At 43.7% G+C, this 26,051-nt stretch overlaps 10 protein-coding genes across 10 annotated transcripts; 5 read left to right on the top strand and 5 right to left on the bottom strand.

Annotated features, from left to right (window-relative positions):
• Window positions 1-379: 379 nt before the first annotated feature.
• Bfra_001583 (putative amino acid protein) lies at window positions 380-2,183 on the top strand (the record flags this gene model as incomplete). The annotated part of the gene is made up of 3 exons (XM_037332010.1): window positions 380-663; window positions 727-793; window positions 852-2,183. 3 exons carry the CDS (start codon window positions 380-382, stop codon window positions 2,181-2,183), a joined length of 1,683 nt encoding a protein of 560 aa, XP_037196164.1.
• Window positions 2,184-2,493: 310 nt separating this feature from the next.
• Bfra_001582 (uncharacterized protein) lies at window positions 2,494-2,988 on the bottom strand (the record flags this gene model as incomplete). Its single annotated transcript, XM_037332009.1, has 1 exon — window positions 2,494-2,988. One exon carries the CDS (start codon window positions 2,986-2,988, stop codon window positions 2,494-2,496), a length of 495 nt encoding a protein of 164 aa, XP_037196163.1.
• Window positions 2,989-4,307: 1,319 nt separating this feature from the next.
• On the bottom strand, window positions 4,308-6,074 carry Bfra_001581sa (uncharacterized protein; the record flags this gene model as incomplete). Its single annotated transcript, XM_037332008.1, has 1 exon — window positions 4,308-6,074. The coding sequence occupies one exon, from the start codon at window positions 6,072-6,074 to the stop codon at window positions 4,308-4,310; it is 1,767 nt and encodes a 588-aa protein (XP_037196162.1).
• Window positions 6,075-7,456: 1,382 nt separating this feature from the next.
• On the top strand, window positions 7,457-8,209 carry Bfra_001580 (uncharacterized protein; the record flags this gene model as incomplete). The annotated part of the gene is made up of 1 exon (XM_037332007.1): window positions 7,457-8,209. One exon carries the CDS (start codon window positions 7,457-7,459, stop codon window positions 8,207-8,209), a length of 753 nt encoding a protein of 250 aa, XP_037196161.1.
• Window positions 8,210-8,953: 744 nt separating this feature from the next.
• Bfra_001579 (putative initiation-specific alpha mannosyltransferase protein) lies at window positions 8,954-10,297 on the bottom strand (the record flags this gene model as incomplete). The annotated part of the gene is made up of 2 exons (XM_037332006.1): window positions 8,954-9,616; window positions 9,668-10,297. 2 exons carry the CDS (start codon window positions 10,295-10,297, stop codon window positions 8,954-8,956), a joined length of 1,293 nt encoding a protein of 430 aa, XP_037196160.1.
• Window positions 10,298-11,103: 806 nt separating this feature from the next.
• Window positions 11,104-12,436, top strand: Bfra_001578 (uncharacterized protein; the record flags this gene model as incomplete). Its single annotated transcript, XM_037332005.1, is given in 3 exon segments — window positions 11,104-11,361; window positions 11,374-11,753; window positions 11,797-12,436. 3 exon segments carry the CDS (start codon window positions 11,104-11,106, stop codon window positions 12,434-12,436), a joined length of 1,278 nt encoding a protein of 425 aa, XP_037196159.1.
• Window positions 12,437-13,663: 1,227 nt separating this feature from the next.
• Bfra_001577 (uncharacterized protein) lies at window positions 13,664-15,592 on the top strand (the record flags this gene model as incomplete). Its single annotated transcript, XM_037332004.1, has 2 exons — window positions 13,664-14,201; window positions 14,277-15,592. 2 exons carry the CDS (start codon window positions 13,664-13,666, stop codon window positions 15,590-15,592), a joined length of 1,854 nt encoding a protein of 617 aa, XP_037196158.1.
• Window positions 15,593-16,052: 460 nt separating this feature from the next.
• Window positions 16,053-17,679, bottom strand: Bfra_001576 (putative mfs multidrug transporter protein; the record flags this gene model as incomplete). The annotated part of the gene is made up of 2 exons (XM_037332003.1): window positions 16,053-17,557; window positions 17,610-17,679. 2 exons carry the CDS (start codon window positions 17,677-17,679, stop codon window positions 16,053-16,055), a joined length of 1,575 nt encoding a protein of 524 aa, XP_037196157.1.
• A 2,827-nt stretch (window positions 17,680-20,506) lies between these two features.
• Window positions 20,507-22,729, bottom strand: Bfra_001575 (putative c6 finger domain-containing protein; the record flags this gene model as incomplete). The annotated part of the gene is made up of 2 exons (XM_037332002.1): window positions 20,507-21,712; window positions 21,782-22,729. 2 exons carry the CDS (start codon window positions 22,727-22,729, stop codon window positions 20,507-20,509), a joined length of 2,154 nt encoding a protein of 717 aa, XP_037196156.1.
• Window positions 22,730-24,025: 1,296 nt separating this feature from the next.
• Bfra_001574 (uncharacterized protein) lies at window positions 24,026-24,360 on the top strand (the record flags this gene model as incomplete). Its single annotated transcript, XM_037332001.1, is given in 2 exon segments — window positions 24,026-24,244; window positions 24,256-24,360. 2 exon segments carry the CDS (start codon window positions 24,026-24,028, stop codon window positions 24,358-24,360), a joined length of 324 nt encoding a protein of 107 aa, XP_037196155.1.
• Window positions 24,361-26,051: the final 1,691 nt, after the last annotated feature.

The following is a 26,051-nucleotide window of genomic DNA, read 5'->3' as shown; positions in this document are numbered from 1 at the left end:
CCCCTGAATGCTTACCATCAACTTTTTCTCCCGTGCTTTCGTCCTAATGTGAAAATATTACTTGAGAATTTCATTTTTTTGTGGCAACTATTCAAAGGACAGGATGGTCCCCGATGTCTAGACTAAACGTAGGGATTTCTCTCATATTTCGACAACTATCTTGGTGATGGCGTGCTTCCATCAGGGATGGAGAATTTTTATTCAACAGGGAATAAAAGTGTCAAGTTATCCAGACGCGTTGATGTTTCGCTCACTTTTTTCTTATTTTCATTACCATTATTCTACAACATCTATCCATCTTCTCATCTATTTTGAGAAGCGTCTATATCGTATTGGTGAATAGAGAATTGAATTCTTAGCTGCATTCAAAGTATCCACCATGTCGAACAAGACTTACACCTCACAAGAATTGGGTATCCACGGGACGCCGTCTCAAACTTCATTGGATAATCCGGGAAAACCAGATATCGCAAATGGAGAGGTAGTTCATTCGGCTTCAGGTCATCTGGATGCCGTTTATGGTGTCGGTGGTGTGGGACACACACAGAGAAGATTGAAGGCTAGACATGTTACCTTTATTGGTTTTGGTGGTGGTATTGGTACGGGTCTTTTCATCGGTACTGGTGCAGCTTTAGCAAATGCTGGTCCTTTGGGTTTACTCTTGTAAGTCAACACCTAGTCGGTTTCCATGTTACGATGCTCGAATTGGTATTAACGTGGTTTTAGGGCTTACAGTGTTGTCGGTCTTCTTCTTTGGTGTGTAATGGAGTCAATTGGTGAACTGGCCACTCTGGTACGTTTTCACAGATCAATCACCTGACATTCACCAAACAAAAGCTTACAAGTCACAGTTCCCAACTGCTGGATCATTCCCCCATTTTGCAACTCGATTCGTCGATCCCGCTCTCGGATTTACTCTCGCCATTTCTTACGGTTATTGTTACACCATTGCTATTGCTTCGGAAGTTTCAGCAGCCGCCATCGTAGTATCTTACTGGACAGACATCACACCCGCTCTCGTGATTTCTATAGGACTCGTCGCGATTTTCCTCATCAATATCGCCAACGTCAAGTTCTACGGTGAAGCAGAGGTCGTCACTGCTTCCATCAAAATTCTTTGTTTCTTAGGATTGATTATCGTCTCTATCGTCATCACAGCCGGAGGCGCACCCAATCACGAGTCCGTCGGGTTTAGATATTGGAAAGATCCAGGTCCATTCGTTCCCTACGATGGAATCACCGGGAACAAAGGTAACTTCCTCGCATTCTTCAGTGCATTCATCAACGCCAGTTTCTCCTACATCGGTGTTGAAACCGTCGTTGTCGCCGCTGCGGAAACCGAAAATCCACATAAATCGATCCCCAAGGCCGTTAAGCGTGTTACCTATCGAATCCTGTTTTTCTACGTCCTCGGTACGCTTCTCATCGGAATGATCATCCCCTCCAATGATCCAGCTCTCGTAAGTGGTACCGGTAACGCCAATTCCTCACCTTTCGTCATCGCGATCAAGAACGCCGGCATCTCCGTCCTCCCATCTATTGTCAACGCATGTATCCTTACCTCCGCCTGGTCCGCTGGAAACAGTTACTGTTACATTGGTGCGCGAATGATTGTCGCCATGGCAGTCGATCGTCAAGCGCCCCAATGTTTCGCTAAGGTCAACAGATGGGGTGTACCATACTGGGCTGTCATCGTATCCTTCGCATTCGGTCCGCTAGCATACCTAAGTCTCGGTTCGGGAGGCGCAGCACAGGCATTCACTTGGCTTCTTAACCTTAGTACGGTTGCGGGTCTTCTTGCCTGGATGACTCTCTGTATTTGTTATATTCGTTACCATCACGCTTGCGTCGCTCAAGGCGTTGATCGTAACAACCTTCCTTTCAAAGGACGCTGCCAACCACTCGCCGCATATGTCGGTGCTATTGGGTCCGGAATCATTGTTATCTTCTCTGGATTCGGTGTCTTCATCAAGGGCAATTGGAGCACGGCGGATTTCATTGCTAGTTATATCGGTATCGTCATCTACATCGCACCATACGTTTTCTGGAAAATATTCAAGAGCACTAAAATATCGAGATCGAAGGACGTGGACTTGTTCTCCGGCAGATTCGATGCTAGTTCTGCGCCGGTGGAACCGATACCTACGACTGCATGGGGCAAGTTCCTGGATTGGTTATTGTAAGATTATGAGGGAGGGAAAGAAAGGGGAAGAGTAGGAGGAGGTGGAACTATGATTTTTAATGATGCATTTTCAACAACATGATACTTAGCGTTTTAACAACACTTATACCCAGTCAATTTTACGTTTATAAATTTTTCTCATAGCTATAGAGCATCAGATATTTTGGAGTCGTGATTCAATTGATTGTGTGATATGAAGTGCGGAGGCTTTTCATTAAGTTTAAGCTACCTGACTGATACTTCTAGATTTTATACCATGCATTATGTTTCTTCGAGACGGAAAGACGACTTTTCAACACATCCCCATTTTGTTATTCGTCAACTTTCAAGAGGCGCGCATACTTCTTCCATTCAGCAGCTTCCTTCTTAGCACCATCAACTTCTCCCTGAACGCGAATAAGCCCTTCCTGAGCACTCTGGAGTGCATGCTCAGCGTCCTCAAACATCATTTCGAAAGCCTGGTTGTAGAGCTCGAACCGCTTCAAGATCTCATATCTCTGCTTTCCAGTATACACATCATCAGCAGCTAGGATTGCCTTGTTCATGTCGCGCTTGATGAGAATGGCTTCCTCGCGAAGTTCTACCATATCCAGACCAAAGTTCTTGCTAAACTTCTGCTTGCCATCGTAACAGTTGCCCTCGTAGGTTTGCACATCGTGAAGATCGGCTTCAGGAGTAGAACATGCAGGAGGGGGAGCACTTCCTCGACTCGATTCTGCCTCCCAGGCTAGATGCTGTTCGCGTTTCTGCTTACCGGTTATAAACCCGTGCCCGCAGGCTGCGAGACTGTAGATGAAACGACACATGATTTCGAGACGGTCTAGTGCTACCTGCTACCTGTCATGCGCTGATGAATTGTTTGAGATGAGATTGAGGTCCTGTAGATCGCATCAGCTTGAATACTCTTCACTTCATCTCCACGACTGCAAACATGTGAACATTTACGCCTGAAGAACGAGAAAGAATCAAAACACAGTTGCTTTTTCAATGAAATAAATTCGCACTCGGAGTTGCCACGCGATCAGTTGTTTGACGCAGCTGGAAATTTCGATGTGGGCTACAGGGACTCGGTAATCTAATTCGATCTGTGAAACCATTGGTATTTGTCTATTCCCAACATTTGTACTCGATCCATCGATATTTGTTCGCATTCATATGCATTGCTCATAAGAGAATGAGCTTGCTGCTCTCAAGATCTTAAAAGCTTCTCGTGGTGAGATGAGATGAGGGGAGAGAAGAAAAGAGCGCGATTCAAGTTCTTGGAATTGTGGCAATCGTTGTGATCAATCGCATTGAGAAAGAAGAGGAGAGGAATGAGCAGAGAGTGCGTGGAAAAACAAGACGAGAGATGAGAACTCAAGTTGAGATCAGGTGAAAGTGTGATTTGGCGCTGCGCTAAGAATTTCCCGGGAATATATTGAGGAAGTGGAGGAAGGAAAAGGGGAGTGAAGGTGAAAGTGAAAGTGAGGATGCAGAAGTACATGCGAAGAGATGCTCGGTGAAATTTTGAGTGAGAGAGAGGGTGAATGGTGTATTTTCATATCTGGGATTTGTGGTTCATGATTTCACGAACCTTTCGGTAGATGTCGAATCATGGGGAAGACGATCTGTTTGAGGGTTAAGGAGTGATCGGAGATGAAGATGTTTCTACTGATATTTTTCTTTTGGGGAAAAGGGTGAATGAAGATTTAGGATCGAAAATGAAGTAGCAAAGATGTTTATAATGATAAGTGACCCATTGGTCTTATTAGGATAACGACTGAGCGGTTTCTACAGTCGAGTGCTTGTTTTGGGGAAATGATTAGTGTACATTATGTGTAGATGAATTTTCACTTATGAGGGTCGCAATCGAATCTGTCATTTTACATGTCACTTGGAATTGAGGTTTATTGTTTGTTATCTAAATTCCTATTTTCTATAAATAAAATGTATGTTCTGTTCTATATTGTACAAGGCCATTCATTTTTCCTTTATATTTCCCATGGTTCCCAGATTCCACCAAACTCCCAATAAAGAAAGAGAGAAGTTCGTCATATCTCGTGAATCATTACAAAGCTGTTTAGAAAAGACAAAGGACAATGAATAATGAAATGAAAGAGAAGACAAAGGAAGTTGTCCAAAACAACTATTCATCCTCTTCAAACAATTCACCACGCCAAACTTCTCCATCCTCACTTTCCTCCTCTAATCGTAACCATTCGTTGCCTTCCGCTGGCGATGAAAGACCAAAGATACTGCGACGGCCATAGGCAATGTCATCGGGTTCCTCCTCAATGACCCCAACCTCCATGGGTGTGACATCAACGAAAAAGGGTTCTGGTTCTGGTGTTGGTTCGTGCCACGCACTAGGTTGTTCTTGCTCGGCTTGTCTGCTAGCTCTGGCATTTCGTTCATCGTTCAAATGATTGAGCATCTCCATGGCGTTTGCGGTGTACTGTCTAACAATCTCCCATTCTGCTTCTGTTGGATTGCTATCGCTAGCTAATCGGTCGTTTAAGAAGCGAATGCATTGGTTGAGATAGGCAGCTCCGGTGTCGATTAGACCTGGGAGTTCGCGGATGAATTCGTTAGAGATCTGAACCAATTGCGCGAGTCCTGCAAGGGATTGCTGGATTCGTTGTCGGGAGGGTGTCATCTCTATTCCGCTGGATTCGTTGCCGGAGGAATCTGATAATGCCATGTTAGAAGGATCATCCTCGGAATCAGAATTAACGTAATCGCTTAGTTCCAAGGAACTCACTTCGTCATCGGAATTATCGTGAGGCTGGAGTGCGGGTTGTTTGGACTCGGGTACATTTGCTAATGATGCTGGTTCGGGTCTCCCAGCGAGAGCCCGAAACATGCGTGCAGCGATCGTGTTTCGTGAAATCGAGAATAAAGTGGCTTGGGCTGGGGCAACTTCTACCAAGTACTTTCGATACTGATTCATAAGTGTATACCATCGGTCAAATTTTCCCGTGAAGTTTTCTAACGATTGCTCGTTCTCGTGTTTCCATTCGCAGAAGGTCTTGCGATCTTCGACTCTGCCCCATATAGGAATCTCACTCGTCAAGGTGCGGGCCTTGGGATCAAAGTCGAAGGTCTCCTCATCCTTTTGAAATTTGCGCATGACCCGGCTGATGAATTTGTCGATTCTGTCATCATCTGCGTTAGCATGTTCCAAGGCGTCGATATAGGAGATGATTTCCCGACGAACTCTGTCTTCGGCAACATAACGATCCGGCATGTCTGCGGTCCAAGTTCCAAAGTTGTTTCTTCTCGCTGCCAATTTAATCGTTTCCATGGCTCTTTTGAAGTTTCGAGTGCTACCAACTTCGTGTAATGAAAACCCCTTGTCGGATTCAGTCATGGTTCTGGCGCCAGAATCGATTTCGGCTTGTCTTTGAATGCACTCGTCGAACATCTCGTCTTCGGAGAGGACCATGGAGATGATTTCGATTTCAGCATCAGTCAATACACTTTCGACTTCATCAAGTGCTTCCTGGATTTCCCTAGAACGGGCCGCAAGATGTTGTCTGTGTCCTGAAATACAGTTTCTATGCATGTCAGTAAAGCCAATACAGTAAGGATGAAGTCTCCCTTGGTTCATGAAGAGATCAGTGTACTTACTAGCAATAGCTTCATCGGTCAATGGAAGCGGTCGCTCCAATCTTTGCCATTCAAGGATAGCTTTGGCTTGTTGGTGATGCATAGTGGTTGATTCGGCTTCTTCTGCAGCTTGTTGTCTTTCGGTGCGCCTGCATTCCTTGCAGCATCTGATTCGGCGATGTCGGCCTCGAATGGCGTGAGTGGCGGTTTGGGTGGTGACCTCAGGGTATTGCTCACATTTGGAAACGTATTGGATGGTTTCCTTGCTGCATCGCTTGCAGCGACTTCGATTTGCAAAGCACATTCTGATTGGTTTATCGATTGATTGTTGATCTGTAGCTGAAAAAAAAAGTCCGGCTTCTAAGTTAAGTTTCTGATGTAATGTTTGCAGGTGTTTTTGTGTGCTCTATTTTGTTGAATTGGGAGAGAGTGTTTGAGTTCTTAACGACAAAAGAAAGGGGGTATAATCTGGACTTACTTCCTGAGAGTTATAGAAAGAACAATAGCATTGTACAACGTCTGTTCTCTGGATTTCTTTATTGAAGTAGGAACAAGGAAATCCATCGCTTCTTTGTTAAACCCCTGAGCCTATCTTCACGAAATCTCTGAACAATGCCGCTGTCTCGCAGCCTGTCCAGAGGTCGAGTACAATCCCTATGTTTCAAATGCTCTCAATGCTTCGAAAGTAATTAATCAGTTGTTAAGAACTTATTTTCACGTTCTCTTTGTTCATATCGATGAAATTTTTTATGAAACCGACATTGCAATAGAACCAAATGGTACAGTTTTTAGGCATGGCCAAACACTCTCTTATTTCTTTTCCCTTTGATATCATTTATCTGCTCACAAATTTGACTAGTGCATATAATTTCTAACTACCATTTTGAAATGACATCGTGTCAACCCCAATAGCTAGACATAAAGAAATGGATCCTACACATGCTGCCACAAGACTTAGATGCCATGTCAAATACTTACAGAAAACCCTGCCACTTGACGAGATGACATCTCTATGTTTTCCCCCAAAAGTGAGGTTAGTCTACAGGCGAGATTCGATCTTCAAAGTCTCATTCAAAGTAGGGCGAAACAGAAAACTTCATGAAACCACCTTATGAGATCGTTCTAGAATCATCATTCCTAACATTCGTTCGGATTTGGCCATTTAACCAAAAGTGATGTCTACTTGTCAAGTGAAGCTCAACTTCAAGTGAAGTCCCAAGTGGTAAAGCGAGATTAACAGATGCCAGTAATAACGAAGAATTATCTGAAGTGGTCATCCGAATAACCTCACGAGTCCCAATTCACTTTATCTTATCCGCTACTTTCTTGGTTTTCAAATAAGATTGTATCCGATTCACTTTCATCAGACAACCGTACTTAGAAACTTTTCTATTTAAACCTATCACCTTTTCAAAATCGCGTCTCTATATATGAATTCGTGTCGAGAAACAACAAAAGGAAATTTAATATTGATTTCCTGCAGCTTTTGGTCAACGCTCCTCTCTGACCTTCGACTTTGAGAAAGATAGATACTTCAACACTCATCTGCAAACAAACCGCTATTTCTCGATCATTCCAGATTCGATCATCTCGAACAATCTCAGCCCCACGTAGTCAAGTTCGAAAAAGAAGAGAATCCACACCCACGAAAACACTTTTCAAAATTCATCCCTCGAGTCAGGAATCATGTGCAAAACAACACTCACGCACTTCAACTGTCTATGCACAGCTCTCGTAGTACACTCCTGCGCCCTCAACTTTCCACTCGGTCGTATGGTCTGTGGCCCGCCTAATCTGATCAAGAAAGATATATATGCCTATTCGGACTGCGATGATTGTTTGCTCGGCGCCCCTATAAGAGAGGAGAAACGAATGAGACTAGCAAAGAAGGCAAATGAGAGATGGATGGAGATTGTGGAAGATGTGCTGGGCGATGGTGATGAAAATGGCGAGGGGGTGGAGGAAATTAGATTGGAATGTGAGGATGAGAGAGCTGGGGATGAAGGAGAGGGTGAAGTCTTTGATGGTGGTAAGGATCGTGTCAGAGATATGGAAGAGGAATGGGAAGTCTTGATGAATAGACAGAAAAGTAAGGATGGGTACCAGGAAGAAAACGAAGATGAAGACGCGCAGTTGTTAGCTGCTCAAGAAGCAATCCAATCTGAGCTCGAAACCCCAGAAGACGACCCCGATACAGATGACGATTTGGCTGCTGCTGCGCAATTACTATCGGCGCTTAGACAAGAACTTGGAAAGGTTGATGTGGTTTCGCAGGACGCAGATATTGACGAGAGTGATGAGGGCCAGGAAGAGAGAGATGATAGAGAATCTAAGGGGCATGTACAGACGATTTTGGAGAGTTTGGGGAAGCTGAGAGATAGGAGTGAAAGAGTAGAGGTTGATTCTAAGGATGTGGAGCAGGAAGATTGGGGAATGTAAGGAAGATAACTGGAAAGCTAGATTGTTAGTGGGCGGGCATTGTGATGCTTGTCGTTTCTACATTGAACTATGCTTGATTTAGCTAGGTTCATGAATTTTCATGGGTCAATTCCTAGGGAAGATTAATAGAATATGTTGAAATGAATCGATGGAGCTTTCTTTGATGGTTTCTTTTACTGTGTTCTAGTGGAGGGTATCTTGATTGGTTAACATACTTCTTTGTACGCTTCTACAACGTGTTTCCGACTCTTCAACAACGTTTTTTAAAATAGATATTCTAGTAACAGAAGCTGAATAGCGGAAGAATATTCAAGGGTCCAACCAATTGATTGCCCACAGGAGTTGCCGCAGGGCACCGCGAATAGGTAATAGGAGTGTATGGAGCCTCTTTGAGAAAAAGTACGAGATGCATAGGGTAAGAACGCGAAGTGAAATTGAATGGCCTTTCAGCATTTAAAACAACACTTTGTAATCTTTGGATGAGGAATCAAAGGAAGAACTCAGGGAATTTGAGATGAAAGACTAATCAGGCCAAGTGTCTGGACTGATCCCTTTCTCGGTGTTGGTGTTCAATTCTTCAACCCAAACATGTCTACTCAACACTTGTATATTGAGTTCAACCGTTTCCGAATTTTTGTGATTCTAGACAATTTTTTTCATCGTTTTATTGTCTAGATTATTTGAAAAAATTCCCATATCCCTTTGGTCTTCCCAATCTGGAAAAATTCTATACGCCATTCTGGCTCACAGATTCTCCTTTTCTGGCTCGGATTCTTCTTTCTCTTTGGCTTCATTATCTTCAGCATCTTCAGCATCATTCTTTTCCTCAATTTTATCTTCTTGCTCAGACTCTGCTTGCTGTTTGGTCTCCTTTTCTTCTTTCTCCTCTGCAGCAGCCTTATCTTGCTCATTTTCATTCTTCTGTTCGGTCTCCTGCTCTTCCGTGTCTTTCTGTTCTTGATCAATTCTCTCCTGGCCAATCCTCTCTTCTTTAATCCTCCTCTCTTCCATTTCTTGCTCAATCCTTCTCTCTTCCTCAATCTCCTTCTCTTTCTCAGAGCCTTTCTCAGCCTCGCCACCGAACTTATTCTTCCAAGTCCCTGCATAATGATGGTTCACAAAAACCTTTCCTTTTCCTTTCTTAAATCCATTTTGCGTCCCCGCAAACGCATTTCCCGGCAAAATCAACACATCATGAATCAATCTTGCACTTCTCAATTCTCCAACATCCCTATCATCAAGTTCCCTTCCGAGGATCTCTTTAAGACTTTTGATAATTCCCCACGTCATCCTTTTTGGTCCCGTTATATCCACCACATCACTTATCATGCTCAACTCTATTCCTTCGATTGATACTTCGTTTCGTCGTGCGATCTCATTAAGCTCGTCCAAGATATCATTGATAACCTGCATCAAATGATTAGAAACCTAATTAGTTAGGGATTATCTACTACTGACCTGCATTAGATGTGGAGACCTGGGTTTTGCCATAATAGTCCAGCTCGCGAATTGCGAATACATCGCAGTATCTTCTTGATAGTCATAATCGAACTCCAGACCGACGACAAGGTTTGCCGTTCGATGTTCCTCCAATACCCAATCGTCGATGGGAATATCCTCACACGAAACATCTAAATCAAACCACACTCCTCCATAAGCATACAGTATCAAATATCGCAGTAAATCGGCTTTCAAGATCGGTATACTGAGCGAAAAATAGGTATTCAAAATATCTGGACGGTGGGAAAACCATTTCCACAAGTACTCATCCGCGAATGCATCAGTGAGCACTTCATATTCAAAGCCTGGGTTGATATCGAGACAGTGATGTCTAAATCGTTTTGCCTCGTCCGAAACACCTTGAGGCCCTACTTTATACCATAGCTTTTTGGGAAATCCCGGAGCTTCTGATGAATGTGTCGCGAGGGGCGCGGAGATGACCACGCTGGAGTTGGAGGACTTCGTAGAGATTGGTAGTTTTTGTTTATTGGAGATTTCTTCATGCTGAATTGCTACTATAATGAGAAGGAAAATAACGACAGTAGATAAGAGGAGTGTTTGGTATTGGCAGGAGGTTTGTCGATACATAATTGAACGAGACAAGCGATGCTACTTTGATGACCCCTATTCAAACTTCACCACATAATAACCTTTTGAATATCAAATATACTATTCGTAAATATTAATATAGTTGTCACTCGAGTTCTTCTCTGAGGCTTTTGGCAATCAATCATTCATAACGCATAGACTGCTATCCTCGGTACTATATTAATGGTTGAGTCTCGTATTCTTGTTCTCATTCCCGTTCCTTTAACTCCACATTCTTTACGCAATTATTCCATTCCACAATCAAACCTCCGTAACTCGGGAATTTTGATGATTTCGCTCTTGCGCTCTCTTCTGCGGCCACTGATAGCTCAAATAACTCATCAAACTAGACACAACTTTGGTGGAAAAGATTCCGATAATCATCAGCAAATATGATAAATGCTTCACAACTCGGATAGGTGGCTGACTTGACTGGTGCAAACGACAATCCCACACCACATCTCAAACATGGCAATACGTTATCTTCAAGGTGACCAAGAACGCTGATCCATGATTTCTGTTCCAAAGTCAGCTAATCAAAACATGGGTAGCCAAGAGACACCTTCAAAATCCACATTTTGTGCTTCATCTAGGACTGTGTCGGTTGCATCTACTGCCAAAAAATGAGTTTGAGCCTCCTTATTAGTATGCTTTACGTCTTGGCGGGGTGAATACGCTAATCTTGGTGAGTCCTAGGTTCACGTGGCTATCTACTTTCGATATATCTTCTCTAATGAGTTTGCGTCAATACATCATACTTTTCTTGCTTCCCATGTCATGTTTTACTATTATTCAATCTGATTTCGATGCGTTATCTAAGCCCTGAATTCCTAAGAACATGCAAACATATTTATTTCGAAGCTTCAGAGGTTCTGTACGGTTGCAATACCTTCTTCTTTGTTGGCGTTAGCCAGTATGATGTTGATCATTTCCAGGACATCTTTCGGCGATGTCCAATTGCAAGATATCACACAACCACCAAAAAATTGAAAACTCAAAAGGTGTGGTCTAAATACATTTTGACAATGCAAAAGGTCAGGAGATGGAAAACAATAATTCGTACCGTTGAGCTCTAGTATACCTGGGGAAGGTGGAATCTTTCTCCTTTTTGCAGAGAGATCTGTAATGCTCCGCTCCCGCCAACTTCTTTGGAAATAATTGTCGTGTCAGAAGAGGGGACAGGGGCAATACTTGTTCCAATATACTCAATAAAAGCTTTGAAAAGATTGAGATTAGCTGTAGAGCTTGTCCAAGCACTACGAAATATGAGAAACATTGGGGAATTACGATTTGCGAATGCAAAGCCTACTGATTGTCCAAGGTTCTACAACCATTTTGAAGAAAATATAACATACCGCGAGGTAGATTATGTTACGAAAGACTCTCTGTACCATCCGATTCCTTTACTTTTACAAGCCGAATTGCAGGCTCTAGTAACTGGAAACTCCACAGTTGAGTTATTATGCAATATGAATCAATCTCTACTGAACTATGCTAAGACATATGAACGCTTTAATTTTTACAGAAAAGAGATGGGCAGAAACAGGGCCCATCATGAAGTTCCACTATATGAACTTACTCGGCGCGTTAAATTTGAGCCAAAAAACCATCGGGTCGTGGATAAGCCCGATGGAAATTTGTTTGAACCCATATTGGCCTCATAATTATGATGAATTTCAAGATCATCTCCGGCATCCCGTTGAGGTCGGACTGGATAAATGGAACACGGCAGTGGATGATAGCGATGCCGTCACTTTCAAGTCAGAATATCGCATTATCTTACAATATCTAGAGCGGCAGTACTGGCGAATCTTACAGGTGTCGAGGGATATACACCTTTTCATCAGAAAACACAAACGTAACTATGACTTATTCGACGTTAATAGAGAGAGAACCTTGGAGCGACTTGATCTCGCAAGAATATCGCGACAGTACAATGGAAGAGCAAATGGCTGTGTGCTGCTTGAAGCATACGCTGATACATTCAAGCGCGAGCAGACTTTCGCCGCAATAGCAACGATCGCGAGAATGCGAGCAGAATTTGATGGGTATTATAACTCCATGCCAAGAGAAATAGCCATCCAGGAGGCAATACAGCTCATTCAAAACTTCCAAGATGGTTGTAACTACAATGCCTAGGCCGAAAACTTCATCATTGCTTTCGATGATATGGAAAATCAGCTTGAAGAGATACAGGAAGCTCGAAGAGAGATTTACAGTTGTGATATTTCATTGAGTTGGGGTTGTGATATTAACGTACAGCTGGAACAGACCAATAGAGAACGATTTTATTGGAGTGTCAATGACCCTGGCATGATCAGATACCAGTCACTGACGATGTAGCATGAAAACGGTGAGACGAGCAGGCTAGACTAGCGAAGCTATTATACATGCGAGACTTCAATATAATAAACCTCAAATAAAACAGTGCAATCATGACTTCAATTCTACCATTCACCATCTCATTATTATCTATTAGAGAGTTCCCGAAACCATCAAAGCAATATCATGGGGAGCGTAAGTTCAGTAAAGCTAGCTAGACACTGAGGCACGGCAAAAAAGTAGATTGCTTGTGTGAGACCACACCTTTACCATTTTAATGCTTTCAATTCTTGTACATCTTCTAGAATTTACACTAGGTACAAGCAAACCTATCAGTCCACATCCTCATTTCATATAATCCCACATCTTCACTCATCCTTCTAGACAAAAAACCTGCCCTTTCCAAACCCAAAACATGAAGGGATCTCTCTATCTCCTTCCGAATATTCAGACAATACTGTCTCAATCTCCCACTCCCTCCCATTCAATCACCACAAGACCTCTCGCTTCATCTCACATGAAAACCTACACCCCACGTTGTCGACAAATATGCAACCATCAGGAAAAATTAGACGAGAACTCAACGTCTCACTTTTGATTGCACAGTATTAGATACATGAATCATTCTCTACTATTCTATTGGTGTTTTTCTTACAGTAGTTGGATATGCTTTTTTCCCTTTCACATTCACTCGCCTTTATTAGTACGAAATCAAAACTCTGGAGCACAGGATTTAAACCAATGAACTTTTAGCACTTCAGAGCTGTACGAGAATTGTAACGGGGTTTCCTGTATTTAAGAAGTTCTTCAGTTTATGAGAATTTAATAATTACATCACCAAGTCCATCATAAAATTGACGTCAGCGTCAATATAATCAGCCTCGTCGCGCGAGTGTGTTTGTGTTATCTTCAACTAACAAACAAGGTGACTCTCAGATTTCAACATTACTGCCGTTGCAATGTTCTCCTCACCAACTTGCGCGCTTTAGAATTTCCACCTATCGTCCAAGGCAATTAGAAACATTGTCATAACAGCAAGCAATAATGACGCCAGACCTTTCTCTCGTGCAAGCGCAGCCAGCGCATGCAAATACTTCCCCTGTGACCGACCTCCTAAACCGACTATCCGCTCCTCAGCCACCCAGAAAAAACACCACAGCGACTTCTAATATTCCGTCCATCCTCAACCGACTATCCAATCTCTCCTCTGTCAACAAAACAATACCCAACAACAGCTGTCCCTTCATATCACGTCTTTCCACCGACGTCCGCACACAAATCTACTCCTATCTCCTCCTCAACCCCATACTCTCCAAAGCAGGATGTATAAGTGCCGAAACCGATTTCGGCGTGCAACAAAAATACGAACTCGAGCCTTCAATTCTCAGAACATGCAAAGAAGTCTACGGAGAAGCATCTACCGTTCTCTACGGCCTCAATACATTTTATCTCGTCGCCATGAAAAGCACCCGCATGTTCCGTCTCACACTTGCAGATTTCATTAGCGGAAGTGCACCTACGAGATATTGGAGAGAAAATGCCGATATTTTCAAAGTTGCACCCGAGTCTACTTTATATCTGTGTAAAGTACGTTAATGGAGAGTTGAAGTCAGTTGGTATGGGTCTCCTGGTCAAAGCGATATATCTCTTCCTGTAGTCTCTATGAAAACACACGAGGAATACAAATTCACGAGGACTTTGCCAATAGATCCAAGAACTAGTTTACCGCCTGTTTCTGGACAAAGGAGAACTCGAAATCAATATTTATTAAGGCTTGGAATGCAAGAGGCGAGGAGCTCAACTATGGAAAATACACTTTCGTTCTTGAGACCATTGCTCGAATATAGTTTGGTGCCTTTTTGCCATTTGGTTACACTTTGTGAAGTACCACCGCATACTCTGGAGATGATTGTTAGAGCAAAGAAGGAGGGAGACGCTCCCATACGATCCGAATATCTGGGTATCGTACCCACGGAAGCTGAAAAATTGAGGCTGGTAAGACCATTGGAGATGTTACGGGGAGTGGGAAGTTTGGTGTTCCCATACGGCGAGAAGAGCAATGGAAATGACATACCATCTGACGAAAATCCAAACGAAGACACCACACCAGCCGACGAAGACGCCAATCCAAATACTACTCTAAACAACACACCTCCCGAGAACTCAACCTACCAACTCATCCAGCACTCAGGAATTATTGGCCTAGTCACCTCCACAGCACAAAATCTTGCAGTCGAATCCCCCTCCAATACATACAACAGCCTTCTCTCCTACGCCCAAGCCTTCGAACGCTACGAACCCTTCAAGCAACACATGGCCACCAATTGGCTCTACCAAAATTCCTACCAGAGCACCCCCAATCCCTACAAAGCCAAAACTCCCAATCCCATCCAATTCTCGAATCCATTTGGTCCTCAAAACAACAACTACAAATCTCACCCCATAAACCGACATCTTTCGAACACCGCAGCCGCAGTAAGAAGACGCGATACCGTTGCTTTGCGGAATAACCGCAAAGCCGTGATTGAGTACCTAGAACCACAATATACACGTATCCTCGAACAAGTCCAGAAATTGCGCGAGTACACCGAGAAACAAAATAAAAATTTCGGGATCTGGAAGGGCGTTTCGATACTCGAGAAGCAGATACTTGATTCTCAACGAGGGGAAGGCAGCAGCGCGCTCAACTGGCCTTCCGATTTCCCTCCCGAAAACAGAACAAAAAGTATCGATTTCTCAGAAGCATTAGGGGTACTCGCAGAATACGCCGCGTCATTTACCCGTGATGTTCCGCTCGAAACGCGTCGTCAGATCGCACTGATCCGTTGCGAATATCACGGCCATTACGAAATCATGGAGCGCGAAGTTGCGGTTCGGAAACTTCAGGATATGGTAGTGGAGATGCCCCAACCATTTGAAGACGCGGCTGTGAAATTCAAGAAATTGTATATGCTCGCTGCGAATGATATGTAGAAACAGTTCTTGAGGATTAGAGGAGCGAGAAGACGGTTGGTGGAGGATGATAGCGTGAGAGGGAGGAGGGAATTTCCGGTTGAGTTTTCGATGGGGTTGGAGGATAGGGAAATCGATTGGAGTGTGTTGGATGATAGACTTGTGGTTTCGGAGAGTATTTTTAGGAAGAAGAGGAATCAGGCTAGTTGGTACTAGTATATGAGTATTTATGTAGGACAATTTATAACGCGTATATGATTTTTGCGCTCAAGTTGAAGTTGAAGGCGGCCCCAACGAGTGGAAAAAAATCTCCTTGAAGATGAGCAAAGAGAAGACGTAAAACTTTATATGTATCCATCAGAATATGCAGTTTACAAATTCTCTAAAAGTTGCAGCCGATAATCAATATAATGAACTCATGGGCCTCATCCCCTCAAGGATTCATTGAAGCAATATAACCAAGCACCACTCCCTTCAGCCCTCAAACCTCCCTCACACCCACACCCGCCCCCTCATCTCCAACCATCAAACCTCTCTTCTCCAATACCGCCTCCTTCATAAACGGACTCCTTCCTCTAATTACCTTCCCCCACCTAAATACCGCAAACGGCGTCGCCACCAGTCCCAGACTCACAAACCCCAACAGCGAGCTCGCCCACTGAAATCTCAAATCCGTATACATCCTCTCACTCGCCAATGGTATAAAAGCCAACGCGATATTCTCCACCAATCCCACTGCGCCCAACGCACTCGCCGCATACTTGCTATATGCATCTACGAGGTAATTCGCATTACTGATGATGATTGCCGATGTTCCAAAGCCCACGAGGAAGAGTCCAATCGTGGGGATGAGCCAGTGCAGAGAGGAAAGGGATGTCCATCCATAGAGAAACATTCCGCCCGTGACTCCCAAGAACCCGCCAATTACAGAGGGATATAGACGTGCTTCGGGGATGGGGGTTCCAGGGACTTCTGTATTTCGGGACGCAGAATCGTAGTACCAGGAATTGGTATACATGCAGAGTAAACAACCTACGCACTCGCCAATGGCGATCGCAAGCTGTACATATCCAGCTTGTAAACTATTCCAATTATAGAGTTGGGAATAGACCTGCTCAACGGATTGGGTGAAGAGGTATATGGTTCCGAGACTGAATGCTGCCCAGAGAGTGGCGATGAAGACGACAGATTCGGTGAGGAGCATGTAGAGGGGTCTTTGAACGCTTTTGATGAGGATTTTGTGGATGGGCTGCTTATGGAGTTCTTCTGCTGTGTATATTTCTGTTCCTTCCTGACGTTGTTGTTTTGCTTTAGCTAGTAGAATAGCGGAGCCACGACTCTCTGGAAGACAGAATATGAAGAGGGGGAAGAACGCAACTGTCCATATCAACTCAATATGTCCGATCCAACGCCAATCCAGATATTGCAGAATTGCAGCACCAATAACAGGACCCATACTCGTTGAAACAAGATAAGTAGTCACATACAAACTAATCGGCACACTCCTCTCCCTATCATCCCTCCAAACATTCGAAATAACTCCCGCCACCGCATTACTCAAAAGCTGTACACACCCGCCACTAAAAAACCTCACCACCACCAACGTTTCAAAATTCCTCGCAAACCCAATCGGAATCAAGGAGGCGACGAACAATAAATACGTGCCAAGAAACACCGGTCGAATCCCAAAATCTTCCATGACGGGAAACAAAACAAGCGAGAAGATTGCGCCTCCGACTCCCCATGATGCGATAGGCCAATAGGAGTTCGGGAAGTGCGAATCAGAAATGTGAAATTCGGTATTGATGGGATTATGCGCGACGGATAGGATGGTACCGTTCATGGAGGAGATGAAGCTGGCAAGAAGTGCGAGAGTGATTACGAGCCATTTTTTGCGGGGGGACCAATTGAATGGATCGTGAGGATCGGATGGTCCGTCCCAGGTTACTATTGTAGGAGTGGGAATTGGGGATGGTATTGGTTCTGCTGTTATTGTCAGGGGGTTGTGAAATACAGAGGGAATTTGGATGCGACGTACGTTCGGTTGGAAATACGGGTAGTTGTATATCATTTTCGGTTCTCCCCAGCTCTTCTATGACAATTGACATATTTCAAGTGATGAACGAATGATGATGAGTGAGGTCGACGCCAAGGGAAGACGATACAACTAAAGCATCACAATAGTGCAGTCGCCATTGTTTTGAAACTAAGCAATGTAATTATAGCAACCAATAGACAGGGAACCTAGATATACTTAGATAGGAAGGTCGGAGAACGAATTGAAAGAGCTTATCACGAGCTTACTCATCACGTGACCGAGTAATCCATCACGCCGCTTCATGTCATGCTTACCGACGACGAGACGCAGAAAGAATATCAGAGTAATCTAAAGACTTCATAACTTACCTACTAGATAGCGAAGAGATCAAAATCGAAACAAGAGTCCTACCTTATCTTATCATTGATACTTCATATCCAAGTCACCCTTCTTCCCCTCTCCTCCCTCCCCTCTCCTCCCTCACCCTGCATCTTCCATCCAACGTCGAGTACTCCATACCTACCTCCATCAACCCTCGAACCTTACCTTGACAATCATCACAAACTCCCATTCTCGGCCCAAACCCGAATTCTATCCCAGCATCACTCAGTCCACTCGGTTCGTAATGGAATCTATAATCCCTCACACACCTACCTATCCATCCCCGGGACCCGAGTATTCACATCTCACATCTCACACCCTATCCCTCACACCCTCTTGGACCCATCTTCTCTGATCAACAAAACAACCTGGATAACAAACAGATGCTGTATCCGTATCGACCATGCTATCTATCCGTCCATCCCTCTCCCTCTCCCCCACTAACCCCAAACCACCTAGCTCCAGCACCCGGTAAAACCCCGGCCCAACCCTCAACCCTCTCACACAAAAATAAAAATAAAACCCATAACGTCATTCCCATCGGCATCTCTCCCTCGCCTATCACTAGCCATCCGCCAACCAATGATGATCCAATCACTCACCAACCCAAGTAAGTCACCCCGCTTTTCCCGGGTTCATCCGCGTGCCGCCGTCGCGACTCTCCTCTACCAACGAACGATCAACTATCAACGCTATTGTTCGAGTCGGTACACACTACTGATAGTAATTAACTGATTCCACATCATTTAATCGCATATCATTTCATACCACATCAAATCATAGCATATGATTTCCTATTTCCTATCTCAAGAATCAAATCCCAAATCAATCATGCTCACCCCACCCATACTCTTTCCTTTCTTCAAGTGGGTATCAAAAATCAAAGATTTATATATCTACCTAACAACAGACACACATACACACACACACAAAATATTCCCTTCCCTTCCCTACCCTTTCACTCCATCCAAGTTGTACTATACTATACTATACTATACCGTACATTCCTTTCCTTTCCTTTCCTTTCCTTTCCCTTTTATCTCTATACACATACCTGACCTACCCACCCACCCACCTACCTACCTACCCACCTACCCACCTACCCATACATTCAAGTAATTCGCGAGAATCTATTTGCGCATTCATTGATATGGTATGGTATGGTATGGTATGGTGTAATATATTATCATGCATGCCACAAATCGCAATGCGACATACAACGCGACACTTTGAAGATATCGCTAAAGATGAAGGGGCATCGCATCCATCGCTGTGCTTAACCAATCCCCTCCAACTGCATTATAACCCCCCAAAACAAAATTAGGCGCATCGCATCGCATCGCACACAACACAACAAATCAAACAATTTTAAATATATTTTTAATATTTTTTTTTCACTATGAAAGTTCCATTCCATCTGTCCCTTTCAATGAATCAATTATTCTCCATTTGATTCGATCCAATTTGATCAGTTCAATAGGTAGTAGTAAGTTGACTGTTCGAGATTCAAAGAGAACACACAGACAGGAAAACGTGATATGACTCAATTCAATTCATCATAACAAGAAACCCATCATTCCTTTCACCATCCCCTTCCTTCACTCTTCCATTTCTCCATTTTTCCCAAAAAACAGACCAATCCTATTGCAATCCCAACCCAAATCGCAATGAACAAGACAGAAAAAAAAAAGAACACAAATCACATAGTCGCCTCCATTTAGCAATTCCCGATTTCCCATCCATCCCGTTCCATTCCATTCAACTCCCTATAAACAACCCCAATGAAGTGAGAGTGTGAGAGTAGAGTGGGATTAGAACCAGATTTGAACCCAAAATCATGGAATCAAAAGCAGTTAATGCTCACAATGAAATATCATTCAAAAATGATAGACGACCTCCTCCGCTTGCATCAAAAGTCGAATTTTCCTCCCATTGATACATATATCCTCTACCACCAACATACAAACAATTTGATAAAAGAATGTGACGCATGCAATTGCTCGCTGCAAAGGAGTATCTTCGAAATTTGAGGTGACGGGGAAACAGTTGAAAGCAGTAAGTGCAAATCAGAAAGAACAAAAGAAAATCATAAGTATGTTCATGGGAATCCATTAATCATAAAAGGAGTGTCGAGATTGTATAAAAAGTGTTGAAATGTGTTGAAATGCTCCACCAGTTAAACCAAAGTACAATGATAAAAGAAAAGAGCACCATGTTATTTAACCTAGACAGAAAAGAAAGAACGGTTACGAAAAGAGGAAGAAGTATGAAGGCTTTTTTGAACGCTGCGAGGGAAGAATTGTTGATCAAGATAGTGACACAAAATGCTGGCGCTGTAAGAGACTTTTGTTCGATGTGGTTATGATGACATTGGTGTCGCCATGAAGATGATGACCAATTGCGCGACAATTGATCATTATTGCTATGAAGAAATAACTTTTGGTACAGAAATGTAACCGTGAGGTTATTCAATACTCGAAGTAAGACGATCGAGTCGATGGTACAGTGAATTTAAATCACCTCTTTCTCTTCTTACTCTTCTCAAAACTGCTTGCACCGCTAGCAGAAAGCGCTGATGGGAATATTGGGACTTGTGGTAGTTCGTCTTTCTTCACAGGTACTCCCATATGGCGCCCATAACGACCTTTGCGACCGTTCCCTTCATCTTCGCTGACACACTGATCAATGCCAAGTCCAGCATCTTGGCATCGGCCACAGGGTCTTTGACGATCGCAACCTTTCTTACTCTTCCTGCAGCGTTGACAACGTGGTTTAGATGAAAGGTCCTCTTCATCGTCACCGAGATGGTGTTGATGAGTTGCGGTAGATGCCACAGAGGTCTTTCGTGATTGCGATGGTAGGGAGGTGGGTGAAATGGGACCCTTGCTAGAGGCAGAGACACTGTTGGCTTTCTTTGGTTTAACCAAGGGCGTCGGTCTATTTGGTTTGCTAATTCTGTTGGCTTTGGACTTCAAAGAAGAAGAAGGTAAAGGTTTCCTAGCGGCTTTAGCCTTGACGACCTTGGGTTTTGCTAGTTCGCTATCAACAGCATCATCTGTTTGACCTGGCTTGAAGGTTCCATCATGACAGTCTTCAAAGTCACGTTCATCACTACTTGGCTCAGTGCTGTCTGTCGGGACATTCTCTTCCAAATGTGGATGGGTCTTTTTCAAAAACCCAGGTGGTAGAATCGGGCTTGGCTCACGCTTTAGTCTATGAGAAGGGAGTTCATTTTCACTCTCGCTCTCACAATTACTGGTAGCGCCAGTAGAGGAAGCTGCATCAGCACGCCCACTGAAAGTGTCGTCAAGGGTTGATGCGGAAATGCGACCATGAGAGATGTTTGACATGTCGCCAAGTCTCATTAGTTGCAGAGCAACATCCTTGTCTTCCTCTGACATGCAACTGCCGATGGTTGGATCTGGAGTCGGCAGTACATCCGACATATTTCCTGGTGTACTAATAGATTGACGTCCTGAGGGATATGATCCGCGCGTTCGGCGGCTTTGCGCTGCTGGCGTAGAATAGAGGTCAGGCTCTCCGAACCCGTTGGCATTGCCAAAGCTCCTGGGAGAATGAAGGTTGGGTACATTGGAGAAAGGATTTTGGGAAAATCCCGCGAAAGGAAAACTTGATCGTTGGTTTTCCATGCGACGTGCCGGAGAAACGGAAGAATTCGAAGTCGCAGCGGGCATTTGTGGTGGTGCGAACAAAGGAAGTTCCTGATACAGATTATCATTAGCATGCGTGTGGAAGACATCGTCTGCTTATGCGCAGCCAAGTAAACTTACAGAACTTTCAAATTTAGCCCTCTTTCGTCGACCTCCCTCCACAATATTGTCAAGACTAATCTCGGTGTTACCAAGGTGCTCGCTTTTAGCTCTACTAGTAACAGATCCAGCTCCTCCATCTCCACTGCTATATCCATTCAATCCATCGCTATGAAGTTCTTGGAAGCTACCATGAGTGCTTGAGCCACGGCTTTTGAAACCCGATCGAGATCTGCTCTTTTTGGCCGGAAGCGGTTGATTGATACTGGCAGAGACACTACGACGGCCACGACCTTGGCCAGGAGAAGTGCTACGCTTTCGGGATGTCCTAGACGTTGGTCTTGAGACAGGGTGGCCATAATTGAGGGCTTGGTGGGGTGGTAAGTGCGTCTCGCCAGGATAGTAGGCTTGCTGTAAGCGTGGAGAGCCGGAACCGTATGATGATGGGCCATATGCATCAGAGGGTTCTTCTTGAATGACCCTGACATATACTACCATGTTGTTTCTAAAGTTCTCGTAACGTGCGATGAGAGTGTTCCCTTGTTCGTCTTCGAAGCTAACACCTTTCGCACCAGCGCCATCTGCGTATAGACCGTAGAAGTTCTTGACAGTGGCAATAATTGAGTCTGTAGTATCGTGAGGGAATATTTGGACACGCATCGGTAGTCGCGCACGATGCTGAGGAGATTGTGTAAAGAGGAGTTCGAATGCGACGCTCTTTGGGGTAGGGCTCCCAGCGGGCGACATGGCCATGGAGTGTGGAGTGTTCATATTGAATTGAGCACCAGCATAAGGAGGCGCGGGTGGTGTACCGCTTCGCCCATCTCTATTGTGCATATCCGTACCGGACATGATTATTTTTCGGGTCGGGTACGAATGTGTTCGCTGTGGAGGATCGGTAGATTCGGCCTTTCGATTTTGTGCGTTTGAAGAAGACGTAGACCCAGTTATAATGTTGGCTAATTCCATATGAATGTTGAGAGTATGCTTGGGCTCAGATCAGTCGCAGATGTTTATAATTGAGTGAATGTATTTATATTTAATATCTGAAATCCCGAATGTTGTGTGAAGTGTATAGTCGTTGTCGTCGCCGTCGTCGCAAGTCAGTCGGATAGACGAGGACAGAGGTGGGTAGGTGAGAAATGTTCGCTCTGATTAGGAAATGCTGTTAGCAATAGTCGTGATAGACTTGAGGATAACATCCTAGGGAGATTTGATGAAGGGGGAAGTGAGGTGATGGCATTGTCGTCCAATCTAGTGCCGCTGAATATACACCCTCCTTCTGCGACAATGATCGGAACGATCGGTTGTATTGGAATGGAGATATAAGAGCGATGTTGAACTTGTTTTTCCCGATCGCATAAAGTAAAAGTAGAATTGAAACTTACTGGTGATGGAAAAGAATGTTGTTGTGAGCCCTATCGAGGCATTGGAAATTGTAGTCCTGTAGAATTGGTGTCTCTCACAACCTGTGAAAAGAATGGTTAGAGAGAGGGGGGATATGGTAGAGAAAATGACATGTCGAGATAATTGACTCTAATATTGAAGACTTAATGATCAAATATCATACTTACTTGAAATTATATCAAGTCGTATGTTTTCCGTGGTGTCTTGTTCTAATATTGAGTGTGTGGTTTGGAAATGGAAGAAGTCGGTCCTCGTTACTCAGAATATGTTAGGTGCTTTGCATAAAATAATATGATTTGGAGAGTTGAATAACTTCCTTCTATGCTTGCTTCAATGGCACAACCAAGAATATCAAATCTACGTATTTTCATCATCATTCCTATTTTAAATTGTCTCTGATAAATTTGGCTATTTAATCATTACACATTGATATCTATGTCAACGAGAAAGAAAAGGAGTCAATTCTCATAACACACATTGCATAATTGCATATAAATCCTCATACCCAGTAGTACCTAGAGACGGAGGACCATGTGTGTATATATATCTATGAGGTATTTCATCGAGACTCTGTTCATCCATCCTCGATGCAAATGGTTTCAAGCTGACACTGACACTCACTGATGGATCTCATGTGCCTTGTCTGCTCAATATGGCTATGCACATTCGATATCATGACTTACCTAGGCAGGTTCTCTCCGCAGTCCGTTGTCTCCAATCCTCACACAAGTAAGTCATGTTATGCCGCCATTGGCAGGAGAAGAAGGACCTAGGTGGGAATGATATTATCTCCGCTGGGTGGTCATGATTAATCAAAGCTTCATCCAACCTTGTTTGGAGGATCTATCCCAACATAAAATGTGTAGAGCATATCAATGGACTGGTCAAGTTTCGGCTCTTGAGTATATTAAGACACAATTCCAGTCGGATCCATCCCGTTTTCGGGCTGGCTACGTTCATCAATCCCTCTTTATCTTGGAAAACGAAACACACGGAATCTTCGCGAGTGTGCCTAGTACTTTCATCTATCAACATTTCGCAACAATCATGGGAGATGATGTCCACCCCCTCCCCCCTGTGTGTATAAGTTCATCCAAGTCCCCAAGCGCAAATGCATGCGACTCAGAAGTAATAAATTAGACCTTGAGAGAACTCCATACATGTACTCTGTTTCTCCTCTAAACATAACTTGATGGCCAGCACCCATTCAGCTACACATACTCCGTACTTCAAAATACACCAGTGCGGTCGAGACAACTCACGGAAAGCAAAGGCCAAGTGCTTGAGTAAATCTGGATAACCAGCCAATGACATTCATGCGTCAACGTCTGAAAGCAAGGATGATTTGAGAATGATCATGGGTGTGATGTTCGATTTTCCTTTGACGGTACTCGTTTGACATGTTCGAAGATTGTGCGGAATAAAATGCGGTGCAAAATTAGATTGAATGAAAAGAGATATATTGGTGATTATAGCTAATCGATAGAATCGCGCATTTCTCCTCTTCTCTTGAAAGTTATAGATATGCTTTTCAATTGACGATTGTGGTTGTCGGTGTAGAAATACATTTGTTGAGTTACGATTCCCCTTCATCTTGATCGCGAAAGGAAGATTTGCGATCCGGGATCATGGTATGCGTTGGCCACGAGTTTCAAATCGCATTCATGCTCCAAGCTGATTAGAAGAAAATAAGTCTTCCACGCTCTACTTCGGTCCTCAAAATAGGTCCAAATGGTTATGACCGCCACTAGAAAAGCATCAAAGTACCAGCAACAAATCAACGACAATTGATGGCGGCGTAAACAGGTAAGAATCCCAATTAGCACATGTTGAGTGGCTTATGAATGGAAGTCTCGATGTACCGTGTGTACGATGTAGGTCGGTATACGGAGTACTCTTTTTCTATCCAACGTTAAGCATGATTCATGTCAACCTATCAAGGGTGCAGTATTCCAATGCAAGCTGTTTTGTTCTTGTAATGATGCATAGGTAGTAGATACATGTACATATTCTCTTTCAATCGTGTGCGACATAGTTTGGTCCAAAATTTGAGTTGAAGCATTGTAACATCATCAATCATCAAATCATCACATCACCAAGCCATATCGATGATTTACGATGAGGGGCTTGGTGAAGGAAAATGCAAAAGGGTGGGGATTTCCTGGGTTAATGCTAGAGAGGATGATGAATGCTAGACACTTCCATGATCCATCGCAAACACATCAATTTTAGACTTTAGTGTGCAGCACAAAACCATTCGAGGGCTTATTTTACAATACCTTGAGAGATAAACATTTCAAACCTAAAGAGAGCAAGCAAAGATACCTAAACCAACACATATTGGCGCAAGGCGCAATGTGTTGTGTCCATCGTCTGTACATTCATGAACTGTGGTTGGATCTGTGCAATAGTCATCTAGCTGTTCAGTCTCGTCGCAATCGCAATCGTAATCCCAATCCCAATCCCAATCTCAATCCCAATCCTTCAAAGTCAATATACTGCCGTTGTTGCGTAGATGCATGTCATTGTCCAATGAACTCCGCGGAACCCTTCTCACCACGAAACGGAAAGCTTGGCCAGTAGACCGCAGACCTGGACCTGTGGGAGTACAAGTTCGCAACCAGAATCCGAAATCAATTTGCTCGAGTAAACAAAAACAAAAACAACATTTCGCGACAACCTGCCTTCATTCATCCGGGAAAGTCGCGCGCTGATAGGAAGATAATGAATAATTCAATAATAAGAGCCTGCGCCATAAGCGCATAGTTCCCGAATTGTTTTGATTTCCGATTCGTGATGCGTGTTCCGGCTCGAAAGACTTACTATATTCTTTGGCAAATCAGAAAGAATAAAATTGCCCCTCTTCGAGTACGAGGTTGATTTC

This window comes from Botrytis fragariae (assembly GCF_013461495.1).
Source record: "Botrytis fragariae strain BVB16 chromosome Unknown tig00000006, whole genome shotgun sequence".
Taxonomy (NCBI): Eukaryota; Fungi; Ascomycota; class Leotiomycetes; order Helotiales; family Sclerotiniaceae; genus Botrytis; species Botrytis fragariae.
This window is presented reverse-complemented; position numbering and strand designations above follow the sequence as displayed.